Here is a 19,873-nt window from a genome sequence, read left to right on the forward strand (position 1 = left end):
GGAATTGACTGGTGAGCTTGGGAACTCAAAAAGGCCTGGGCGTCCACGGATGACAACAGTGGTGGATGATCGCCGCATACTTTCTTTGGTGAAGAAGAACCCGTTCACAACATCAACTGAAGTCCAGAACACTCTCAGTGAAGTAGGTGTATCTGTCTCTAAGTCAACAGTAAAGAGAAGACTCCATGAAAGTAAATACAAAGGGTTCACATCTAGATGCAAACCATTCATCAATTCCAAAAATAGACAGGCCAGAGTTAAATTTGCTGAAAAACACCTCATGAAGCCAGCTCAGTTCTGGAAAAGTATTCTATGGACAGATGAGACCAAGATCAACCTGTACCAGAATGATGGGAAGAAAAAAGTTTGGAGAAGAAAGGGAATGGCACATGATCCAAGGCACACCACATCCTCTGTAAAACATGGTGGAGGCAACGTGATGGCATGGGCATGCATGGCTTTCAATGGCACTGGGTCACTTGTGTTTATTGATGACATAACAGCAGACAAGAGTAGCCGGATGAATTCTGAAGTGTACCGGGATATACTTTCAGCCCAGATTCAGCCAAATGCCGCAAAGTTGATCGGACGGCGCTTCATAGTACAGATGGACAATGACCCCAAGCATACAGCCAAAGCTACCCAGGAGTTCATGAGTGAAAAAAAGTGGAACATTCTGCAATGGCCAAGTCAATCACCAGATCTTAACCCAATTGAGCATGCATTTCACTTGCTGAAATCCAGACTTAAGACGGAAAGACCCACAAACAAGCAAGACCTGAAGGCTGCGGCTGTAAAGGCCTGGCAAAGCATTAAGAAGGAGGAAACCCAGCGTTTGGTGATGTCCATGGGTTCCAGACTTAAGGCAGTGATTGCCTCCAAAGGATTCGCAACAAAATATTGAAAATAAAAATATTTTGTTTGGGTTTGGTTTATTTGTCCAATTACTTTTGACCTCCTAAAATGTGGAGTGTTTGTAAAGAAATGTGACAATTCCTACAATTTCTATCAGATAATTTTGTTCAAACCTTCAAATTAAACGTTACAATCTGCACTTGAATTCTGTTGTAGAGGTTTCATTTCAAATACAATGTGGTGGCATGCAGAGCCCAACTCGCGAAAATTGTGTCACTGTCCAAATATTTCTAGACCTAACTGTAGGCCTCCATATCCTCCCTGGTGGGAATGGCAGATAAGCGTGTGTGCAACTCATTAAGTTTAACCAGGACCCCTGTTGTCCAACGCAGTACACTAATGGCCCAGAATACCCGGGAACATCACTATTGGGGGTCCCCTGCCGCAAGCTCTGTCTCCCATCAGGAAGGATCCCCCTGTTATGTAGGCTCTGGCCCTCTGAGACCATGTGAGAGTCGCCATCCAGAGCCACTGTGCGACCATCTAACCGCGTTGGAGAAGAGGGATCCGCCTTGTTCTTAAAGGCCTTGGGGTCCCAGGCCCACCGTCCATGTTGCACCACCTACACACCTTCTGCACCACCGGCTGCCCGTTGGATCCCCATGCCTGGACATAACATACATCTGAGCCGAGTCTGGCTGCTCGGTGTCAGCTGTGCAGGAGGCTCCCCCTACATAACCGCAGCTGCTAGTGCACAGGTATGAACCAAGGCCATTTTAGGAGTCCGAGCCTGTGGAAAAAGTGCCGAGAGTACCAGGTGTTGCAACCTTGCGTTCTGCCCCTTCTACTCCAGGTCAGTCTGCTTTCTGGCTCTGTAGGTTGCGTGGATCTGCTGATATTTGGTCCGGTGGCAGAAGCCTAGCCACCGCGTGTCCTCACTCCTCCATAGCCAGGTCATGCCCTCCCTAAATTATTTTTTTAAAACCACACTGGACCCTAATTTTATGGCTCCATGTTCTGCATCTGTCACACACTGACATGAGTGTAATAGGAAATAATGGATTCTTAGTCCCTAAACTGAGGAAACCCCTCATCAGCCCTGACCACGGATAATAGGAAAGAGCTGCAGCTCGTCCTCGCTAACATCGGCAGAATTCATGTCCAGCTGTATTTCTCCTCTATAACATAACTGCACATCCCGTGTTATCACCTGCACCGGGATCACAGATTCATTCACATTTCATGTGTATTTTACATGAAGGGTTAATATACCGCTGGAGAAACTGACACAGCAAAGAGCGGAAAATAGGAATGTGTGACTTGTGTGCGTTATTGGGTGGTCTGTACTCACCGGGGCGGTGATCTGTAGGAATCTCCTCGTTACTCCGCTGATCGCCCCTCACATTTCTCTCTGGAGAATTAATATTGCTCAGATCTTTATCCGGATCCAAAAGCTGCAAAACAAAATATTGTAAAAGTCCCCGGGAATAATGGAGATAAGATCCGGACATGTGAGGTCTGTGGTCAGCTGTGATCCTGCCGTCTCCACCGCTCTCATTACACAAGTATAAAACATCTAATACTGGAGGAGAAAACAAGACTGAACACAAGGAGTTCACAGCCGTCTACACCTCATAGGGGAGATCTCCATCTACCTGAGGATCCTGTGCAGGAGGAGGAGGAGCGGGACATCTCTCTGGGGTCGTCCTCGTACTGGAGAGACCTGCAGGAGACACAGACAAGACGGACATCATTATTACATACAGATAATTATAGGCCGGGTGTATTCAGTCCTGTCTATTACCTGGTGATGTGCGGGGCTGGGGCTCCTCCATCATCACCTCCTTGTACCGCTCCTTGTGTCCTTCTAGATACTCCCACTCCTCCATGGAGAAATAGACGGTGACGTCCTGACACCTTATAGGAACCTAGACAAAAAAGACTGACTGCACTCCTCGACCTGACGTGTGAACAGGTGCATAACTGAACATGACATAAAATACAAAAAAACAGTTTGCACTCTGATAATGCTAAAGTATGGAAACCATGAATATGTGAACATGGACCTGCATTACTGCTAAGGAAAATCTGAGAAAAATGAGATATTTAGCAAACTGTTTTTTTGTATTTTATGTCATGTTCAGTTATGCACCTGTTCACACGTCAGGTCGAGGAGTGCAGTCAGTCTTTTTTGTCTCTATGAAGAGGGTCATACCTTCTGACCGTGCACCCTTCCCCCAGTTGCCACAGGTAATCTTATCCTATATAGCAGGTTCCTACTTGCCCATACACAGGAGGTTTTTAACCTAGAGAGAGGCTTCAGCATAGCGTCAGGGACCCAGTTACGAGATATGCCGTGAAGGGGCAACTGGGCAGATATACAAATGGCCATTTATATATGCTAAATATCTCATTTTTCTCAGATTTTCCTTAGCAGTAATGCAGGTCCATGTTCACATATTCATGGTTTCCATACTTTAGCATTATCAGAGTGCAAACTGTTTTTTTGTACCTTATAGGAACCTGACAACACAATGATACCGTCATCACCCAGAATCCTCCAGTGCCGTCCTGTATAATGTCCCAGCATTCCCGGCAGTGTCACCTCTCCAGTCAGCAGCTCCAGCATCTTGTTGGTGAGTTCTAGGATCTTCTGGTCATTGATGTCCTCATGTATCCGGGGGTGAGGTGGAGACCCCGGGATTGGGCTCAGGGTTCCTCCCCGTCCTTCACACACAGGGGCCTGACAGCGATCACTGGAGGTCTTCACTACTGTGTAATCCTGAGTGTGGAGACATTAATAATATCACTACAGACATTTCCAGAGTCCATCACCTCCCCGGTCATATCCTCTGTTATTCCCATAGATAATGATGTAATATGATGACATCAGAGCCTCTCACCTCCCCGGTCATATCCTCTGTTATTCCCATAGATAATGATGTAATGTGATGACATCAGAACCTCTCACCTCCCCGGTCATATCCTCTGTTATCCCCATAGATAATGATGTAATGTGATGACATCAGAACCTCTCACCTCCCCGGTCATATCCTCTGTTATTCCCATAGATAATGATGTAATGTGATGACATCAGAGCCTCTCACCTCCCCAGTCATATCCTCTGTTATTCCCATAGATAATGATGTAATGTTATGACATCAGAACCTCTCACCTCCCCGGTCATATCCTCTGTTATTCCCATAGATAATGATGTAATGTGATGACATCAGAACCTCTCACCTCCCCGGTCATATCCTCTGTTATCCCCATAGATAATGATGTAATGTGATGACATCAGAGCCTCTCACCTCCCCGGTCATATCCTCTGTTATTCCCATAGATAATGATGTAATGTGGTGACATCAGAGCCTCTCACCTCCCCGGTCATATCCTCTGTTATCCCCATAGATAATGGTGTAATGTGATGACATCAGAGCCTCTCACCTCCCCGGTCATATCCTCTGTTATCCCCATAGATAATGATGTAATGTGATGACATCAGAACCTCTCACCTCCCCGGTCATATCCTCTGTTATCCCCATAGATAATGATGTAATGTGATGACATCAGAGCCTCTCACCTCCCCGGTCATATCCTCTGTTATTCCCATAGATAATGATTTAATGTGATGACATCAGAGCCTCTCACCTCCCCGGTCAGATCCTCTGTTATCCCCATAGATAATGATGTAATGTGATGACATCAGAGCCTCTCACTTCCCCGGTCATATCCTCTGTTATCCCCATAGATAATGATGTAATGTGATGACATCAGAGCCTCTCACCTCCCCGGTCATATCCTCTGTTATTCCCATAGATAATGATGTAATGTGATGACATCAGAGCCTCTCACCTCCCCGGTCATATCCTCTGTTATTCCCATAGATAATGATGTAATGTGATGACATCAGAGCCTCTCACCTCCCCGGTCATATCCTCTGTTATCCCCATAGATAATGATGTAATGTGATGACATCAGAACCTCTCACCTCCCCGGTCATATCCTCTGTTATCCCCATAGATAGTGATGTAATGTGATGACATCAGAGCCTCTCACCTCTCCAGTAAGATGGAAGATTATCTCCAGACTCAGGTTTAATATCTTCTCCATAATGTGGTCTTTGTTCTTATTCATCTTTCTTGGGTCAAAACAGGAAAAATCTCTAATTTACAAAAGAATAAAAACAAAACAGAAGATTCTTTATTGTAGAGATGATGAGAAAATCAACAAAAGGGAAAAACATAAAAATTAACTGAAGATAATGAGGGGAAATCATGTGAGAAGATATAACAGTGCAGATGTCGTCTTCCCTCTTCTCTGCCGGCGCCGACTGAACCCGATCTGAGGAGACTGTGCAGCAGGCCCTAGAGTCTGACCACTTGTATGTTGGGGTCGCTATACCTGCATCTTGAGCCCTTCACCTACAGTATCTCCCCTGATGAATCCTGGCGGAGGAAACGCGTCGGGAGGTTCCATGGTGATGAATCTTTAGGGCTAATTTAATCAGGGTCAGTTTGGGACGGTCCTTGTAAGGGCTGGAGCTAATGGGGCTTGAGGGTTCAGCTAGTTCCTGCCAGGGAGAGAGCTCCTGCCCGGCCATGGACAGCCACCCGATTCATCTATCCTGATGACCCCCTTCTAACTACTGACCTGCACCTACAACTGGGTGAGACCATTCCATTTCTCTATTTATAATTGCATGATGTATAAATGAGCCGGTCATTATAAGCAAGAGGCAATAATTATACCTATATGTTTACTGCCGTGATTATACTCTGAATTAAATCCAAGAAACACCACTGTGATCTTGGATGGATTTTTGTTAGATTTCTGTTAGGTTATGGTTGGTAATTGGTGTTTACATGTATGAAAAGCTTGTTTTTTGGGGGATTTAGTAACCCCATACTGTATATTACATTGGTGAGTCCTATTGGGGGGCTTGGTTCCCACTGGAATATATCCTCCCATGACCCTAACCTGACTAATAGGATTATAGGTTGTTGCCCCATTTATCCGGCTCATAGTAGTCATCAATTCACAGTGTCTATGAATCTTGGACACTGATTTGGCGTCGAAGCCCCTCAATGTCCATCTGGTGATTATGGTCTATCATTGACGGACACCACCGGGGGGGCTCCAACGCTATCTTTGTTGGTCCTCTTGGACATGAGTATTGTTTCATTTTTTTGCACAAAAAATTAATTTATAAATTGCAGCACTACGCAATTTTTCTAATAATTCTAATAAAAGTTATGTATTATTCCCTTTCTCACTGCTGATACTTATCTTAATTTTGAGAGGTAATTTGGGAACGGCTTCTCATCACCTGTTTCTATACTGCTGGTATTTGTTTTTTCCCTCTTCTCTGCCGGCGCCGACTGAACCCGATCTGAGGAGACTGTGCAGCAGATCGGGCGACTCCAACACTTTCTCTTTGGTCCTAAAATTTTCCAGCTTTAAAGGGGTTAAAATCATAAACCAGCCACACGGGAAAACTTTACTACTCTCTTTTATTAGGCCTCTTTCACACATCCAGTTTTTGCCGTCAGGCACAATCCAGTGTGTGCCTGATTCAACCGATCCGTTGCAGAATGTGTACAACCGGATGCAACGAACCCGTTAAAAAAACAGATTCGTTTTTCTATTTGCCGAGAGATTTATAATCATATTCACCTGTCTACAGACTCACGTCCGTTCGCTCCATGACCCGCTGGTAATCAGCTGATGCGGTCACCGACTTTTCACTGCTGAATTAAAACGATAAGCTGATGCCGTCAGGTGACCGCATCAGCTGATTACCGGCAGGTCCTTGAGCGATCGGACGTTTCCCGGGAGTCTGCAGACAGTTGAATATGAATATTAAAGAAATATCTCTCGGCAAATAGTAGAGAGAGAAATTTCTTTAATATTCATATTCACGTGTCTGCAGACTTCCAGGGAACGTCCGATCGCTCAAGGACCTACCGGTAATCAGATGCGGTCACCTGACGGCATCAGCTGATTACCGGCGGGTCCTGGAGCGATGGGACAGGAGTCTGCACAGAAGTGTGTAATTTATTTTTTTTTACTGATGCATCAGCTGATTTTATAAACGGCTTTTAATCTATCAGCTGATGTGTCATGGGATTCAGGTCCTTTAACCTGGTCCTTTAACCTGACACATCTCATCGCTTTGCCTTCGGATCCGGATTGGACGGTGTGGGACCCTCGACCCAGGACTACGTCGGAGGGTGGGGGGGGGGGTTCTTTAGTTCAATAAAGATGGAGTCACTAATTGTGTTGTTTTATTTCTAATAAAAATATTTTTCTGTGTTGTGTTTTTTTTTATCTTCACTAGAAATTCATGGTGGCGTTGTCTAATATTGGCGTGACACCATGAATTTCGGGCTTAGGGCCAGCTAATAACATACAGCTAGCCCTAACCCCGTTATTACCTAAAGAGCCACCCGTCAAAAGGGCAGCTGGAGAGTTGGATACAGCGCCAGAAGATGACGCTTCTATGAACACGCCATTTTCTGAGGCAACTGCGGACTGCAATTCGCAGCGGGGGAAATGGGGGGGCAGAAAGCTTGGGCCACCCTGCGGTGGCCTAGCTGCCTAGATGTACCTTGCTGGACACAAAAATTAGGCGAAGCCCACATCATTTTTTTTTTTTTTAATTATTTCATGTAATTCATAAAAAAAGGGCTTCCCGATATTTTTGGTTCCCAGCTGGGTACAAATAGGCAGCTGGGGGTTGGTGGTAGCTCGTACCTGCCTGCTGTACCTGGCTAGCATACAAATATATGGCGAAGCCCATGTCGATTTTTTAAAAATTTTTTTAATGCGTTTTTTTCCCAGAGACAAAAAAAAACCTTCCATGCTGCGTCCTTTCCGGCCGCCGGACCAACAAATTTCACTGGATCCGGAGCATGCTGAATGACACGCGGGGCCATGCGGCACAAACCGGCACTAATACAAGTCTATGACGAAGAAAAAAACGGATCCGGCAGCATGTGTAATGCGGAGTCTGTCGCTCTCTCTCCCCCCATGTGTAGTGCGGGGTCTGTCGCTCTCTCTCCCCCCATGTGTAGTGCGGGGTCTGTCGCTCTCTCCCCCATGTGTAATGTGGGGTCTGTCGCTCTCTCTCCCTCATGTGTAGTGCGGGGTCTGTCGCTCTCTCCCCCATGTGTAATGTGGGGTCTGTCGCTCTCTCTCCCCCATGTATAGTGCGGGGTCTGTCGCTCTCTCTCCCTCATGTGTAGTGCGGGGTCTGTCACTCTCTCTCCCTCATGTGTAGTGCGGGGTCTGTCGCTCTCTCTCCCTCATGTGTAGTGTGGGGTCTGTCGCTCTCTCCCCCCCATGTGTAGTGCGGGGTCTGTCGTTCTCTCTCTCCCTCATGTGTACTGCGGGGTCTGTTGCTCTCTCCCTCATGTGTAGTGCCGGGTCTGTCGCTCTCTCTCCCCCATGTGTAGTGTGTGGTCTGTCGCTCTCTCTCCCCCATGTGTAGTGTGGGGTCTGTCGCTCTCTCTCTCCCCCATGTGTAGTGCGGGGTCTGTCGCTCTCTCTCCATGTGTAGTGTGGGGTCTGTCGCTCTCTCTCCCCCCATGTGTAGTGCGGGGTCTGTCGCTCTCTCTCCCTCATGTGTAGTGTGGGGTCTGTCGCTCTCTCTCTCCCCCATGTGTAGTGCGGGGTCTGTCGCTCTCTCTCTTCCTCATGTGTAGTGCGGGGTCTGTCTCTCTCTCTCCCTCATGTGTAGTGCGGGGTCTGTCGCTCTCTCTCCCTCATGTGTAGTGCGGGGTCTGTCGCTCTCTCCCCCATGTGTAGTGCGGGGTCTGTCGCTCTCTCCCTCATGTGTAGTGCGGGGTCTGTGTCTCTCTCCCCCCATGTGTAGTGCGGGGTCTGTCGCTCTCTCTCCCCCATTTGTAGTGCCGGGTCTGTCGCTCTCTCTCCCCCATGTGTAGTGCGGGGTCTGTCGCTCTCTCTCCCCCATGTGTAGTGTGTGGTCTGTCGCTCTCTCTCTCATGTGTAGTGCGGGGTCTGTCGCTCTCTCTCTCATGTGTAGTGCGGGGTCTGTCGCTCTCTCTCCCCCCTGTGTAGTGCTAAATCTGTCTCTCTCTCTCTCATGTGTAGTGCGGGGTCTGTCTCTCTCTCTCTCATGTGTAGTGCGGGGTCTGTCGCTCTCTCTCTCCCCCAAGTGTAGTGTGGGGTCTGTCGCTCTCTCTCCCTCATGTGTAGTGCGGGATCTGTCGCTCTCTCTCCCTCATGTGTAGTGCGGGGTCTGTCGCGCTCTCTCCCCCATATGTAGTGTGGGGTCTGTCGCTCTCTCTCTCCCCCATGTGTAGTGTGGGGTCTGTCGCTCTCTCTCTCATGTGTAGTGCGGGGTCTGTCGCTCTCTCTCCCCCCATGTGTAGTGCGGGGTCTGTCGCTCTCTCTCCCTCATGTGTAGTGCGGGGTCTGTCGCTCTCTCTCCCTCATGTGTAGTGTGGGGTCTGTCGCTCTCTCCCCCCCATGTGTAGTGCGGGGTCTGTCGTTCTCTCTCTCCCTCATGTGTACTGCGGGGTCTGTTGCTCTCTCCCTCATGTGTAGTGCCGGGTCTGTCGCTCTCTCTCCCCCATGTGTAGTGTGTGGTCTGTCGCTCTCTCTCCCCCATGTGTAGTGTGGGGTCTGTCGCTCTCTCTCTCCCCCATGTGTAGTGCGGGGTCTGTCGCTCTCTCTCCCCCATGTGTAGTGTGGGGTCTGTCGCTCTCTCTCCCCCCCATGTGTAGTGCGGGGTCTGTCGCTTTCTCTCCCCCATGTGTAGTGCGGAGTCTGTCGCTCTCTCCCTCATGTGTAGTGCGGGGTCTGTGTCTCTCTCCCCCCATGGGTAGTGCGGGGTCTGTCGCTCTCTCTCCCCCATTTGTAGTGCCGGGTCTGTCGCTCTCTCTCCCCCATGTGTAGTGCGGGGTCTGTCGCTCTCTCTCCCCCATGTGTAGTGTGTGGTCTGTCGCTCTCTCTCCCCCATGTGTAGTGTGGGGTCTGTCGCGCTCTCTCTCCCCCATGTGTAGTGCGGGGTCTGTCGCTCTCTCTTCCCCATGTGTAGTGCTAAGTCTGTCTCTCTCTCTCTCATGTGTAGTGCGGGGTCTGTCTCTCTCTCTCTCATGTGTAGTGCGGGGTCTGTCGCTCTCTCTCTCCCCCAAGTGTATTGCGGGGTCTGTCGCTCTCTCTCCCTCATGTGTAGTGCGGGGTCTGTCGCTCTCTCTCCCTCATGTGTAGTGCGGGGTCTGTCGCTCTCTCTCCCCCATGTGTAGTGCGGGGTCTGTCGCTCTCTCTCTCCCCCATGTGTAGTGCGGGGTCTGTCGCTCTCTCTCCCTCATGTGTAGTGTGGGGTCTGTCGCTCTCTCCCCCCATGTGTAGTGCGGGGTCTGTCGCTCTCTCTCCCCCATGTGTAGTGCGGGGTCTGTCGTTCTCTGTCTCCCTCATGTGTAGTGCGGGGTCTGTGTCTCTCTCCCCCATGTGTAGTGCGGGGTCTGTCGTTCTCTCTCTCCCTCATGTATAGTGTGGATTCTGTCGCTCTCTCTCCCCCATGTGTAGTGCGGGGTCTGTCGCTCTCTCTCCCCCATGTGTAGTGCCGGGTCTGTCGCTCTCTCTCCCTCATGTGTAGTGCAGGGTCTGTCGCTCTCTCCCCCCATGTGTAGTGCGGGGTCTGTCGCTCTCTCTCCTCCATGTGTAGTGCGGGGTCTGTCGCTCTCTCTCCCTCATGTGTAGTGCGGGGTCTGTCGCTCTCTACCCCCTATGTGTAGTGCGGGGTCTGTGTCTCTCTCCCCCATGTGTAGTGAGGGGTCTGTCGCTCTCTCTCCCCCATGTGTAGTGCGGGATCTGTCGCTCTCTCTCCCTCATGTGTAGTGCGGGGTCTGTCGCTCTCTCTCCCCCATGTGTAGTGCGGGGTTTGTCGCTCTCTCCATGTGTAGTGCGGGGTCTGTCGCTCTCTCCCTCATGTGTAGTGCGGGGTCTGTCTCTCTCTCCCCCATGTGTAGTGCGGGGTCTGTCGCTCTCTCTCTCTCCCCCATGTGTAGTGTGGGGTCTGTCGCTCTCTCCCTCATGTGTAGTGCGGGGTCTGTCTCTCTTTCCCCCATGTGTAGTGCGGGGTCTGTCGCTCTCTCTCTCTCCCTCATGTGTAGTGCGGGATCTGTCGCTCTCTCTCCCCCATGTGTAGTGCGGGGTCTGTCGCTCTCTCTCCCCCATGTGTAATGCGGGGTCTGTCGCTCTCTCTCCATGTGTAGTGCGGGATCTGTCGCTCTCTCTCCCCCATGTGTAGTGCGGGGTCTGTCGCTCACTGTCCCTCATGTGTAGTGCGGGGTCTGTCGCTCTCTCTCCCCCATGTGTAGTGCGGGGTCTGTCGCTCTCTCTCCCTCATGTGTAGTGCGGGGTCTGTCGCTCTCTCTCCCTCATGTGTAGTGCGGGGTCTGTCACTCTCTCTCCTCCATGTGTAGTGCGGGGTCTGTCGCTCTCTCTCCCCCATGTGTAGTGCGGGGTCTGTCACTCTCTCTCCTCCATGTGTAGTGCGGGATTTGTCGCTCTCTCCCCCCCATGTGTAGTGCGGGGTCTGTCGCTCCCTCCCTCATGTGTAGTGCGGGGTCTGTCGCTCTCTCCCCCATGTGTAGTGCGGGGTCTGTCGCTCTCTCTCCCTCATGTGTAGTGCGGGGTCTGTCGCTCTCTCCCCCCCATGTGTAGTGCGGGGTCTGTCGCTCTCTCTCCCCCATGTGTAGTGCGAGGTCTGTCGCTCTCTCCCCCCCATGTGTAGTGCGGGGTCTGTCGCTCTCTCTCCCTCATGTGTAGTGCGGGGTCTGTCGCTGTCTCTCCCTCATGTGTAGTGCAGGGTCTGTCGCTCTCTCTCCTCCATGTGTAGTGCAGGGTCTGTCGCTCTCTCTCCCCCATGTGTAGTGCAGGGTCTGTCGCTCTCTCTCTCCTCCATGTGTAGTGCAGGGTCTGTCGCTCTCTCTCCTCCATGTGTAGTGCAGGGTCTGTCGCTCTCTCTCCTCCATGTGTAGTGCAGGGTCTGTCGCTCTCTCTCCTCCATGTGTAGTGCGGGGTCTGTCGCTCTCTCTCTCCCCCATGTGTAGTGCGGGGTCTGTCGCTCTCTCTCCCTCATGTGTAGTGCGGGGTCTGTCGCTCTCTCTCCCTCATGTGCAGTGCGGGGTCTGTCGCTGTCTCTCCCTCATGTGTAGTGCAGGGTCTGTCGCTCTCTCTCCTCCATGTGTAGTGCAGGGTCTGTCGCTCTCTCTCCCCCATGTGTAGTGCGGGGTCTGTCGCTCTCTCTCTCCTCCATGTGTAGTGCAGGGTCTGTCGCTCTCTCTCCTCCATGTGTAGTGCAGGGTCTGTCGCTCTCTCTCCCTCATGTGTAGTGCGGGGTCTGTCGCTCTCTCCCCCATGTGTAGTGCGGGGTCTGTCGCTCTCTCTCCTCCATGTGTAGTGCAGGGTCTGTCGCTCTCTCTCCCCCATGTGTAGTGCGGGGTCTGTCGCTCTCTCTCCCTCATGTGTAGTGCGGGGTCTGTCGCTCTCTCTCCCTCATGTGTAGTGCGGGGTCTGTCGCTCTCTCTCCCTCATGTGTAGTGCGGAGTCTGTCGCTCTCTCTCCCTCATGTGTAGTGCGGGGTCTGTCGCTCTCTCTCCCTCATGTGTAGTGCGGGGTCTGTCGCTCTCTCTCCCTCATGTGTAGTGCGGGGTCCGTCGCTCTCTCTCCCCCATGTGTAGTGCGGGGTCTGTCGCTCTCTCTCCCCCATATGTAGTGCGGGGTCTGTCGCTCTTTCTCTCCCCCATGTGTAGTGCGGGGTCTGTCTCTCTCTCTCCCTCATGTGTAGTGCGGGGTCTGTCGTTCTCTCTCCCTCATGTGTAGTGCGGGGTCTGTCGCTCTCTCTCTCCCTCATGTGTAGTGCGGGGTCTGTCGCTCTCTCTCTCCCCCATGTGTAGTGCGGGGTCTGTCGCTCTCTCTCTCCCCCATGTGTAGTGCGGGGTCTGTCGCTCTCTCTCTCCCCCATGTGTAGTGCGGGGTCTGTCGTTCTCTCTCCCTCATGTGTAGTGCGGGGTCTGTCGCTCTCTCTCTCCCCCATGTGTAGTGCGGGGTCTGTCGCTCTCTCTCTCCCTCATGTGTAGTGCGGGGTCTTTCGATCCTTCCCTCCTACATGTGTAGTGCGGGGTCTGTCGCTCTCTCTCCCTCATGTGTAGTGCGGGGTCTGTCGCTCTCTCCCTCATGTGTAGTGCGGGGTCTGTCGCTCTCTCTCCCCCATGTGTAGTGCGGGGTCTGTCGCTCTCTCTCCCCCATGTGTAGTGCTGGGTCTGTCGCTCTCTCTCCCTCATGTGTAGTGCGGGGTCTGTCGCTCTCTCTTCCCCATGTGTAGTGCGGGGTCTGTCGCTCTCTCTCCCCCATGTGTAGTGCGGGGTCTGTCGCTCTTTCTCTCCCCCATGTGTAGTGCGGGGTCTGTCGCTCTCTCTCCCTCATGTGTAGTGCGGGGTCTGTCGCTCCTTCTCTCCCCCATGTGTAGTGCGGGGACTGTCGCTCTCTCTCCCCCATGTGTAGTGCTGGGTCTGTCGCTCTCTCCCCCATGTGTAGTGCGGGGTCTGTCGCTCTCTCTCCCTCATGTGTAGTGCGGGGTCTGTCGCTCTCTCTCCCCCATGTGTAGTGCTGGGTCTGTCGCTCTCTCCCCCATGTGTAGTGCAGGGTCTGTCGCTCTCTCTCCCACATGTGTAGTGCGGGGTCTGTCGCTCTCTCTCCCCCATGTGTAGTGCAGGGTCTGTCGCTCTCTCTCCCTCATGTGTAGTGCGGGGTCTGTCACTCTCTCTCCTCCATGTGTAGTGCGGGGTTTGTCGCTCTCTACCCCCCATGTGTAATGCGGGGTCTGTCGCTCTCTCTCCCTCATGTGTAGTGCGGGGTCTGTCGCTCTCTCCCCCCCATGTGTAGTGCGGGGTCTGTCGCTCTCCCTCCCTCATGTGTAGTGCGGGGTCTGTCGCTCTCTCTCCCCCATGTGTAGTGCAGGGTCTGTCGCTCTCTCTCCCTCATGTGTAGTGCGGGGTCTGTCGCTCTCTCTCCCCCATGTGTAGTTCGGTGTCTGTCGCTCTCTCTCCCCCATGTGTAGTGCGGGGTCTGTAGCTCTCTCTCTCCCCCATGTGTAGTGCGGGGTCTGTCGCTCTCTCTCCCCCATGTGTAGTGCGGGGTCTGTCGCTCTCTCTCCCTCATGTGTAGTGCGGGGTCTGTCGCTCTCTCTCCCTCATGTGTAGTGCGGGGTCTGTCGCTCTCTCTCCTCCATGTGTAGTGCAGGGTCTGTCGCTCTCTCTTCCCCCATGTGTAGTGCAGGGTCTGTCGCTCTCTCTCCCCCATGTGTAGTGCGGGGTCTGTCGCTCTCTCTCCCTCATGTGTAGTGCGGGGTCTGTCGCTCTCTCTCTCCCCCATGTGTAGTGCGGGGTCTGTCGCTCTCTCTCCCTCATGTGTAGTGCGGGGTCTGTCGCTCATTCTCTACCCCATGTGTAGTGCGGGGTCTGTCGCTCTCTCTCCCCCTCATGTGTAGTGCGGGGTCTGTCGCTCTCTCTTTCCCTCATGTGTAGTGCGGGGTCTGTCGCTCTCTCTCTCCCCCATGTGTAGTGCGGGGTCTGTCGCTCGCTCTCCCTCATGTGTAGTGCGGGGTCTGTCGCTCTCTCTCCCTCATGTGTAGTGCGGGGTCTGTCGCTCTCTCCTCCATGTGTAGTGCGGGGTCTGTCGCTCTCTCTCCCCCCATGTGTAGTGCGGGGTGTGTTGCTCTCTCTCCCCCATGTGTAGTGTGGGGTCTGTAGCTTTCTCTCCCCCCCATGTGTAGTGCGGGGTCTGTCGTTCTCTCTCCCTCATGTGTAGTGCAGGGTCTGTCGCTCTCTCTCTCCCCCATGTGTAGTGCGGGGTGTGTCTTTCTCTCTCCCCCATGTGTAGTGCGGGGTCTGTCGCTCTCTCTCCCTCATGTGTAGTGCGGGGTCTGTCGCTCTCTCCCCCCCATGTGTAGTGCGGGGTCTGTCGCTCTCCCTCCCTCATGTGTAGTGCGGGGTCTGTCGCTCTCCCTCCCTCATGTGTAGTGCGGGGTCTGTCGCTCTCTCTCCCTCATGTGTAGTGCGGGGTCTGTCGCTCTCTCTCCCCCATGTGTAGTTCGGGGTCTGTCGCTCTCTCTCCCCCATGTGTAGTGCGGGGTCTGTAGCTCTCTCTCTCCCCCATGTGTAGTGCGGGGTCTGTCGCTGTCTCTCCCCCATGTGTAGTGCGGGGTCTGTCGCTCTCTCTCCCTCATGTGTAATGCGGGGTCTGTCGCTCTCTCTCCCTCATGTGTAGTGCGGGGTCTGTCGCTCTCTCTCCTCCATGTGTAGTGCAGGGTCTGTCGCTCTCTCTTCCCCCATGTGTAGTGCAGGGTCTGTCGCTCTCTCTCCCCCATGTGTAGTGCGGGGTCTGTCGCTCTCTCTCCCTCATGTGTAGTGCGGGGTCTGTCGCTCTCTCTCTCCCCCATGTGTAGTGCGGGGTCTGTCGCTCTCTCTCCCTCATGTGTAGTGCGGGGTCTGTCGCTCATTCTCTACCCCATGTGTAGTGCGGGGTCTGTCGCTCTTTCTCTCCCTTATGTGTAGTGCGGGGTCTGTCGCTCTCTCTCTCCCTCATGTGTAGTGCGGGGTCTGTCACTCTCTCTCCCTCATGTGTAGTGCGGGGCCTGTCGCTCTCTCTCCCCCATGTGTAGTGCGGGGTCTGTCGCTCTCTCTCCCTCATGTGTAGTGCGGGGTCTGTCGCTCTCTCTCCCCCTCATGTGTAGTGCGGGGTCTGTCGCTCTCTCTTTCCCTCATGTGTAGTGCGGGGTCTGTCGCTCTCTCTCTCCTCCATGTGTAGTGCGGGGTCTGTCGCTCTCTCTCCCCCCATGTGTAGTGCGGGGTGTGTTGCTCTCTCTCCCCCATGTGTAGTGTGGGGTCTGTAGCTTTCTCTCCCCCCCATGTGTAGTGCGGGGTCTGTCGTTCTCTCTCCCTCATGTGTAGTGCAGGGTCTGTCGCTCTCTCTCTCCCCCATGTGTAGTGCGGGGTGTGTCTTTCTCTCTCCCCCATGTGTAGTGCGGGGTCTGTCGCTTTCTCTCCCCCCCATGTGTAGTGCGGGGTCTTTCGCTCTCTCCCTCATGTGTAGTGCGGGGTCTGTCGCTTTCTCTCCCTCATGTGTAGTGCGGGGTCTGTCGCTCTCTCTCCCCCATGTGTAGTGCGAGGTCTTTCGCTCTCTCTCCCTCATGTGTAGTGCGGGGTCTGTCGCTCTCTCTCCCCCATGTGTAGTGCGGGGTCTATCACGCTCTCTCCCTCATGTGTAGTGCGGGGTCTGTCGCTCTCTCTCCCTCATGTGTAGTGCGGGGTCTGTCGCTCTCTCTCTCCCCCATGTGTAGTGCGGGGTCTGTCGCTCTCTCCCTCATGTGTAGTACGGGGTCTGTCTCTCTCTCCCTTATGTGTAGAGCGGGGTCTGTCGCTCTCTCTCCCTCATGTGTAGTACGGGGTCTGTCTCTCTCTCCCTCATGTGTAGTGCGGGGTCTGTCGCTCTCTCTCTCATGTGTAGTGCGGGGTCTGTCGCTCTCTCTCTCCCTCATGTGTAGTGCGGGGTCTGTCGCTCTCTCTCCCTCATGTGTAGTGCGGGGTCTGTGTCTCTATCCCCCCCATGTGTAGTGCGGGGTCTGTCGCTCTCTCCCCCATGTGTAGTGCGGGGTCTGTCGCTCGCTCCCCCATGTGTAGTGCGGGGTCTGTCGCTCTCTCTCCCCATGTGTAGTGCGGGGTCTGTCGCTCTCTCCCCCCCATGTGAAGTGCGGGGTCTGTCGCTCTATCTCCCCCCATGTGTAGTGCGGGGTCTGTCGCTCTCTCTCCCCCATGTGTAGTGCGGGGTCTGTCGCTCGCTCTCTCCTCCATGTGTAGTGAAGGGTCTGTCGCTCTCTCTCCTCCATGTGTAGTGCAGGGTCTGTCACTCTCTCTCCCTCATGTGTAGTGCGGGGTCTGTCACTCTCTCCCTCATGTGTAGTGCGGGGTCTGTCGCTCTCTCTCCCCCATGTGTAGTGCGGGGTCTGTCGCTCTCTCTCCTCCATGTGTAGTGCGGGGTCTGTCGCTCTCTCTCCCTCATGTGTAGTGCGAGGTCTGTCGCTCTCTCTCCCCCATGTGTAGTGCGGGGTCTGGCGCTCTCTCTCCTCATGTGTAGTGCGGGGTCTGTCGCTCTCTCTCCCCCATGTGTAGTGCGGGGTCTGTCGCTCTCTCTCCCTCATGTGTAGTGCGGGGACTGTCGCTCTCTCTCCCCCATGTGTAGTGCGGGGTCTGTCGCTCTCTCTCCCCCATGTGTAGTGCGGGGTCTGTCGCTCTCTCTCCTCCATGTGTAGTGCGGGGTCTGTCGCTCTCTCTCCTCCATGTGTAGTGCGGGGTCTGTCGCTCTCTCTCCTCCATGTGTAGTGCGGGGTCTGTCGCTCTCTCTCCCTCATGTGTAGTGCGGGGTCTGTCGCTCTCTCCCCCATGTGTAGTGCGGGGTCTGTCGCTCTCTCTCCCTCATGTGTAGTGCGGGATCTGTCGCTCTCTCTCCCCCATGTGTAGTGCGGGGGTCAGTCGCTCTCTCTCCCCCATGTGTAGTGTGGGGTCTGTCGCTCTCTCTCCCCCATGTGTAGTGCGGGGTCTGTCGCTCTCTCTCCCTCATGTGTAGTGTGGGGTCTGTCGCTCTCTCTCCCCCATGTGTAGTGCGAGGTCTGTCGCTCTTTCTCTCCCCCATGTGTAGTGCGGGGTCTGTCGCTCTCTCTCTCCCTCATGTGTAGTGCGGGGTCTGTCGCTCTCTCTCCCTCATCTGTAGTGCGGGGTCTGTCGCTCTCTCTCCCTCATGTGTAGTGCGGGGTCTGTCGCTCTCTCTCCCTCATGTGTAGTGCGGGGTCTGTCGCTCTCTCTCCTCCATGTGTAGTGCGGGGTCTGTCGCTCTCTCTCCCTCATGTGTAGTGCGGGGTCCGTCGCTCTCTCTCCCCCATGTGTAGTGCGGGGTCTGTCGCTCTCTCTCCCCCATGTGTAGTGCGGGGTCTGTCGCTCTTTCTCTCCCCCATGTGTAGTGCGGGGTCTGTCGCTCTCTCTCTCCCTCATGTGTAGTGCGGGGTCTGTCGCTCCTTCTCTCCCCCATGTGTAGTGCGGGGTCTGTCGCTCTCTCTCCCTCATGTGTAGTGCGGGGTCTGTCGCTCTCTCTCCCTCATGTGTAGTGCGGGGTCTGTCGCTCTCTCTCCCTCATGTGTAGTGCGGGGTCTGTCACTCTCTCTCCCCCATGTGTAGTGCGGGGTCTGTCGCTCTCTCTCATGTGTAGTGCGGGGTTTGTCGCTCTCTCTCTCTCTCATGTGTAGTGCTGGGTCTGTCGCTCTCTCTCCCTCATGTGTAGTGCGGGGTCTGTCGCTCTCTCTCCCTCATGTGTAGTGCGGGGTCTGTCGCTCTCTCCCCCCCATGTGTAGTGCGGGGTCTGTCGCTCTCCCTCCCTCATGTGTAGTGCAGGGTCTGTCGCTTTCTCTCCCCCATGTGTAGTGCGGGATCTGTCACTCTCTCTCTCCCCCCCATGCGTAGTGCGGGGTCTGTCGCTCTCTCCCCCATGTGTAGTTGTGTAGTGCGGGGTCTGTCGCTCTCTCTCCCCCATGTGTAGTGTGGAGTCTGTCGCGCTCATTCCCCCATGTGTAGTGCGGGGTCTGTCGCTCTCTTTCCCCCATGTGTAGTGCGGGGTCTGTCGCTCTCTCCCCCATGTGTAGTGCGGGGTCTGTCGCTCTCTCCCCCCATGTGTAGTGCGGGGTCTGTCGCTCTCTCCCCCCATGTGTAGTGCGGGGTCTGTCGCTCTCTCTCCCCTCATGTGTAGTGCGGGGTCTGTCGCTCTCTCTCCCCCATGTGTAGTGCGGGGTCTGTCGCTCTCTCTCTCCTCCATGTGTAGTGAAGGGTCTGTCGCTCTCTCTCCTCCATGTGTAGTGCAGGGTCTGTCACTCTCTCTCCCTCATGTGTAGTGCGGGGTCTGTCGCTCTCTCTCCCCCATGTGTAGTGTGGAGTCTGTCGCGCTCATTCCCCCATGTGTAGTGCGGGGTCTGTCGCTCTCTCTCCCCCATGTGTAGTGCGGGGTCTGTCACTCTCTCCCCCATGTGTAGTGCGGGGTCTGTCGCTGTCTCTCCCTCATGTGTAGTGCGGGGTCTGTCGCTCTCTCTCCCCCATGTGTAGTGCGGGGTCTGTCGCTCTCTCTCCTCCATGTGTAGTGCGGGGTCTGTCGCTCTCTCTCCCCCATGTGTAGTGTGGAGTCTGTCGCGCTCATTCCCCCATGTGTAGTGCGGGGTCTGTCGCTCTCTTTCCCCCATGTGTAGTGCGGGGTCTGTCGCTCTCTCCCCCATGTGTAGTGCGGGGTCTGTCGCTCTCTCCCCCTATGTGTAGTGCGGGGTCTGTCGCTCTCTCCCCCCATGTGTAGTGCGGGGTCTGTCGCTCTCTCTCCCCCCATGTGTAGTGCGGGGTCTGTCGCTCTCTCTCCCCCATGTGTAGTGCGGGGTCTGTCGCTCTCTCTCTCCTCCATGTGTAGTGCGGGGTCTGTCACTCTCTCTCTCCCTCATGTGTAGTGCGGAGTCTGTCACTCTCTCTCCCCCATGTGTAGTGCGGGGTCTGTCGCTCTCTCTCTCCCTCATGTGTAGTGCGGAGTCTGTCACTCTCTCTCCCCCATGTGTAGTGCGGGGTCTGTCGCTCTCTCTCCTCCATGTGTAGTGCAGGGTCTGTCACTCTCTCTCCCTCATGTGTAGTGCGGGGTCTGTCGCTCTCTCCCTCATGTGTAGTGCGGGGTCTGTCACTATCTCCCCCATGTGTAGTGCGGGGTCTGTCGCTGTCTCTCCCTCATGTGTAGTGCGGGGTCTGTCGCTCTCTCTCCCCCATGTGTAGTGCGGGGTCTGTCGCTCTCTCTCCTCCATGTGTAGTGCGGGGTCTGTCGCTCTCTCTCCCTCATGTGTAGTGCGAGGTCTGTCGCTCTCTCTCCCTCATGTGTAGTGCGTGGTCTGTCGCTCTCTCTCCCCCATGTGTAGTGC

The 19,873-nt window shown here is 54.2% G+C and overlaps 1 protein-coding gene across 1 annotated transcript in view; it reads right to left on the reverse strand.

Annotated features, from left to right (window-relative positions):
- Positions 1 to 19,873, reverse strand: part of LOC142262029 (uncharacterized) — a 111,507-nt gene that overhangs the window by 57,479 nt on the left and 34,155 nt on the right. The window contains exons 2-6 of the mRNA XM_075332152.1: positions 4,915 to 5,020; positions 3,461 to 3,637; positions 2,660 to 2,783; positions 2,511 to 2,578; positions 2,207 to 2,309 (exon numbers count right to left, since the gene is read on the reverse strand). Coding sequence (XP_075188267.1) covers positions 2,207 to 2,309; positions 2,511 to 2,578; positions 2,660 to 2,783; positions 3,461 to 3,637; positions 4,915 to 4,992 — 550 coding nt within the window. The 5' untranslated portion in view covers positions 4,993 to 5,020. The remainder of the gene's footprint in view (positions 1 to 2,206; positions 2,310 to 2,510; positions 2,579 to 2,659; positions 2,784 to 3,460; positions 3,638 to 4,914; positions 5,021 to 19,873) is intronic.

This window comes from Anomaloglossus baeobatrachus, unplaced genomic scaffold (genome assembly GCF_048569485.1).
Source record: "Anomaloglossus baeobatrachus isolate aAnoBae1 unplaced genomic scaffold, aAnoBae1.hap1 Scaffold_2424, whole genome shotgun sequence".
Lineage (NCBI taxonomy): Eukaryota > Metazoa > Chordata > Amphibia > Anura > Aromobatidae > Anomaloglossus > Anomaloglossus baeobatrachus.